Source organism: Sinocyclocheilus grahami, unplaced genomic scaffold (genome assembly GCF_001515645.1).
Source record: "Sinocyclocheilus grahami isolate Dianchi unplaced genomic scaffold, SAMN03320097.WGS_v1.1 scaffold2036.1, whole genome shotgun sequence".
Taxonomy (NCBI): domain Eukaryota; kingdom Metazoa; phylum Chordata; class Actinopteri; order Cypriniformes; family Cyprinidae; genus Sinocyclocheilus; species Sinocyclocheilus grahami.
The window spans coordinates 29,875-34,624 of NW_015507215.1; the positions used below are offsets into that span (position 1 = coordinate 29,875).

The 4,750-nt window shown below is 36.3% G+C and overlaps 1 protein-coding gene across 1 annotated transcript in view; it reads left to right on the forward strand.

Annotated features, from left to right (window-relative positions):
- The window catches only part of LOC107573788 (neuronal cell adhesion molecule-like), a 47,641-nt gene that overhangs the window by 25,453 nt on the left and 17,438 nt on the right, over positions 1-4,750 (forward strand). The window contains exons 14-18 of the mRNA XM_016260233.1: positions 701-812; positions 1,015-1,181; positions 2,192-2,339; positions 3,151-3,275; positions 3,794-3,823. Of these exons, the coding sequence (XP_016115719.1) occupies positions 701-812; positions 1,015-1,181; positions 2,192-2,339; positions 3,151-3,275; positions 3,794-3,823 (582 nt within the window). The remainder of the gene's footprint in view (positions 1-700; positions 813-1,014; positions 1,182-2,191; positions 2,340-3,150; positions 3,276-3,793; positions 3,824-4,750) is intronic.

Consider the following 4,750-nt stretch of genomic DNA (forward strand, 5'->3'; position numbering starts at 1 on the left):
AAAACAAGATTTGGTTTTTAAAAAGCCTTTTTCCAAAAGCTACATCTGGGAAAAGGGGGGTCGTCTTATATTCGGGTCAATACGGTATTAGAAATAAAGCCTGAAGTGTTTAGAATTGTTAAGGTTTGCTGCATTCTGACATTATTTCCATGACAACAAAGCACATAAACACCAGTCCTGATTTGTTACATCTGAAAAAGGTCATGATTTTACTGTCCTAAAATACTGATAAAATATTAAATGTGTCCCTGCAGCACAAAAGCAGTGTTAAGTCGCTGGGGGATATTTGTAGCAATAGCCAACAATACATTGTATGGGTCACAATTATACATTTCTCTTTTATGCCAAAAATCATTAGGCTATTAAGTAAAGATCATGTTCCATGAAGATATTTGGTAAATGTCTTGCTATAAATATAATTTGTGATTAGTAATATGCATTGCTAAGAACTTCATTTGAACAACTTTAAAGATGATTTTCTCAATATTTAGATTTTTTTGCACCCTCAGATTCCAGATTTTCAAATATTGTCCGATCCTAACAAACCATACATCAATGGAAAGATTATTTATTCAGCTTTCACGTGATATATAAATCTCAATTTCCAAAATTGTACCCTTGTGACTGGTTTTGTGCTCCAGGGTCACACATATAAAGTAAAAGTGTAAGTGATGATCATGTGGCATTGTTTGTGTTCCAGCGGAGCCGCCCAGAGTCCTAACGCTGCCTAATATAGTCTATCAGGTCATTATGAACAAACCCGCGCTGCTGGAGTGTGTGACGTTCGGCTCGCCCGTCCCGACCATCACATGGTGTGTGTGTGTGTGTGTGTGTGACTGTTTACTGGAGCTTTTCATTTTAATCAGCCTTCATTAGAGAACTGCAGGCCTGATTCTGCTGCAGTGCATTATGGGCCGTCTCTCATGATTTATTTTGGCTGTGGAAATTTGAGGCCAGTTGTTATCAGTCTGTCTATGTATAAAGCACAGTGCATGATGGGATTGTGTTCACCAGGTTTAAGGACAGCCTCTCCAGCATGTTGGAGGGAAATGCTTATGTCTTCCATGAGAACGGAACGCTGGAGATCGACATGTCTCAACCCTCAAACAGCGGGAAATACACCTGCGTGGCCAGGAATAACCTCGGCATCTCCGAGAACCACATCTACCTGGAGGTCAAAGGTGAGGGATTCAGCACTGAGCCCCTTCATCACTGTTCAGTCCTCTAAATCACAGCTTTTCAAACTGGAACTGTGGGGAAACAATAGAGAAAAACTCATAATAAAATAATAATAACTGAACTAAAATAATAAAAATGATTTACATGAATTTAAAAAATGACTAAATATAAAAAACGATTATTTAAATAAATCAATTATAAAAATGTGTTAAAATGTAAACAAACCATAACAATGGATTAAAATAAATATTTAAAAACAGTGATTTAAATAAATAAATGATCAAATATTATTAAACTAACTAAATGAGTAAAACAAGTATTGAAATAAATGTTAAATATATAACTTACATAGATTAATACATTCTAAAATATTATTTAAATATATAATAAAATGATTTATATAAATACATAGTTATTGATGATTTAAATAAATCAATAAATGATTAAAAATGATATAAATAAATAATGAAACAATATAAACTTTTTTTTTTTTCAAATAATATTTTACACATTAATTTTTCCACAGCATAATTTTAGTTTTTATGCATGAAAATATATAGCTGACTTTTACATTTTAGGTTGTGGATAATTATATTTGGGGGTCCGTGGCATCTTAAAGATTGAAAAACGCTGGTCTAAATAATTCTGTCTAACCAAGAGAAAATATTGTGAGTTGTGAGAGTGTTTCAGTGCATGCTCATGCTGCACTTTTAAAATGAACAGACATGGATATTGGTCATAATGGCTCCACTATCCCATCATGCATCGTGTTTAGAGGCTCCAGGCCTTAGCTTGCATGTTTTTCACTTTTCAAATGGCACTTAAGTGCGTCTCTGGAGAGCACAACAGGAAGTGTGCTGTATTAAGAGCATTAGGAGGATCATCAGACCTGATGAGAGATGGAAACTCACGATGAACGCTGCTTTGTGTGACGTTATCAGGGTCCAAACCTCTGGTTTGACTGGATGAGAGTGTGCTGAGGTATGCTCATCCGTATCGTCTCTCTCTTCAGAGCCCACGAGGATCCTGAGGCCGCCGGAGTACCGGGTGGTCCAGAGGAACAGGGACGTGGTGTTTGAGTGTAAAGCCAAGCACGACCCGTCCCTCGTGCCCACCATGACCTGGCTGAAGGACGACGGAGAGCTGCCTGATAATGAGAGGTTTGAGAGTCACACAATCACACGCTGTCTGATCATGTCATAATCTGATGGTGTTTTCATCTCTCAGCTCATCATTTTTAACCTGTTCAAATACTGGCTACAATCGTTATGTTCTGGGTGAAAATTACTGATCAATTTTTTAAAATGCATTAAAGTTTTAAAACTTTTTTCATAAGCTGTGAATATTATAACTCGTATTCGAACCATTTTCTAATATTTGCAAGACATTTTAAACAGAAAAAGTGTGTGTTTCTGTGTGTTTCCTGAAGTAGAGTGTGGCGCTCGCAACAGCGAGATTATAGGTTTGATTTCCAGCAAACTGAACATGCATGAACTGATAATAAATATGCACATTTAGTTTCAAGGATAAAGGCATCTGCCAAATGCAGAAATGTTCCAACATCAATTCATTTTTTTTTTCATTTGCATTTGCATTTAACCATGAAATATCTGGGTCATAATCATATTATACATTCCATACACACATTCCACAACATTTCAGAGTGTATGTTTATGAGTCAAAATGAGAAAAAGTCTGAACATTTCAAGAAAGACAGTTAACCAGTATTTCTTACGACTCAAAAATCGGGTCAAACTGACCCTGAACGTACAGTAATATGTGGGTTAAAATGAGCAACAAAATGTTTCATATTTTTGTCTTTCAAACACTTCTAGGTGAGTAGCAGTTTGAGTAGATGTTGTAGAAATGATGAGAATCACTGACAGGTGAAGTCTGCAGGTTTTAGCGTTCACAGGATCAGTTTGAGTGTACTGTGGGGAGCCGGTCTGAGGGTTTTGTGTCTGATAACAGGTTTAGAGTGGACTCGGACAGTCTGACCATCACAGACGTCACAGAGAGCGATGCAGGGACGTACACGTGTATCATGAACACCACGCTGGACCAGGACTCGGCCAGCGCTCAGCTCACGGTGGTCGGTGAGTGTTTGAGTGACTAGATCCAGTGTCTCTCTGGATTCATTCAGATACGAGGGATTTTATTGACAGAAAAGCCAACTAACATGATAATAATAATCATATTAGGTACACATAAATACACATAGAAAAAAAAACATAAAAATAGAGAAAAACATAATAGAAAACAAGGAGATAAATAAAAACATACATTTGTTATAAATAAATAAATAAATAACAGTTGATTTAAAATCAATAAATAAAAATAAGAAACAATATTTTAAAATATTAACAGAAACTATCTAAATAAATAACAATTGATGGAATAAAATAATAAAAACAATGATTTAAATAACAAGCAGTTGATTGTAATCAATAACTAAAATATAAATACAATTTAAAAATGTATGAATAAAAATATATAATTAAAAGCAAATAAACATTGACAGAATAGTGCATTTTAGAATAATTTTAGCTACAAGTGTGTAGTTGTCTGTAGATTAACACATCTCTTCCTCACTCCTCTAACCCCTCCCACTCAGAGGCCCCGCCCACTCCCGCAGTGATCTACGGTAAACACACAGCTCATCACATCCCATAATGCCCTGGGCTTGTGTGTGGTGAGGTTCATGGAGCATGCTGTTGTGTGATCACATTGATCTGTCTTCTGATTTGGCTTTGGAGTCGTTCTGTTGATTTCCACATGAAGGCGTATGTAGAGTTTGCATGACTCATCACGTGAATGCGCTTTAATTTGTGCGTGTGCAGACATGCAGCTGAGGGTGTCATCACGCAGCATGTGCTTGTCTGATCATGTGATCATGAGTTGATGAATAGATTCATGTTTATGTTGACAAAAGTACTTAGCACTGCATGCTGTCATTAAAAAAGCAAAGTGTAAATCCAGGACTCTTTTCTCTGAGAGCAACAAACTTGTTAAACCACCATCTCTACAGACATTTATTCTACAGTAAATTTACAGTATCTATCTATCTTTCCCTTCATTTGCTTCCCCAGAATTCTCTACTTCCCTGCTAGACTTTTTACTCACTAATACATCTGAGATTGAATAGCTGATTGTTAAATCAAATTATATAATTGTGTTGATATTGGATCAACTCAAGATTGATCCAGTACCAACACACACAGTCAAAAACATTCTGCCTTATCTTTTTTTACCAATCATCCACACGATAAACAGATCCCTTGCTACTGACTAAAAATATCTGATGTAACCCCAGTGCTTGATAACACAGTCCTGAGTAACTGTAGACCCATCTCCAACCTTCCCTTTATGTATATTAGAAGTATCAGAAAAAGGACAAATTTGTCTCATTTGGACAAGTCCAATTTGTGAACCATTTGAGTCTGGTTTTCGTCCTCTCCACAGTACAGATCCTGCTCTTTTAAGAGTAGTGAATGACCTAAAAAAACCTACATTAAACACTTCACTGACAGATAGCTACAGACCTGTCTCTCTCCTTCCATTCATAGCGAAA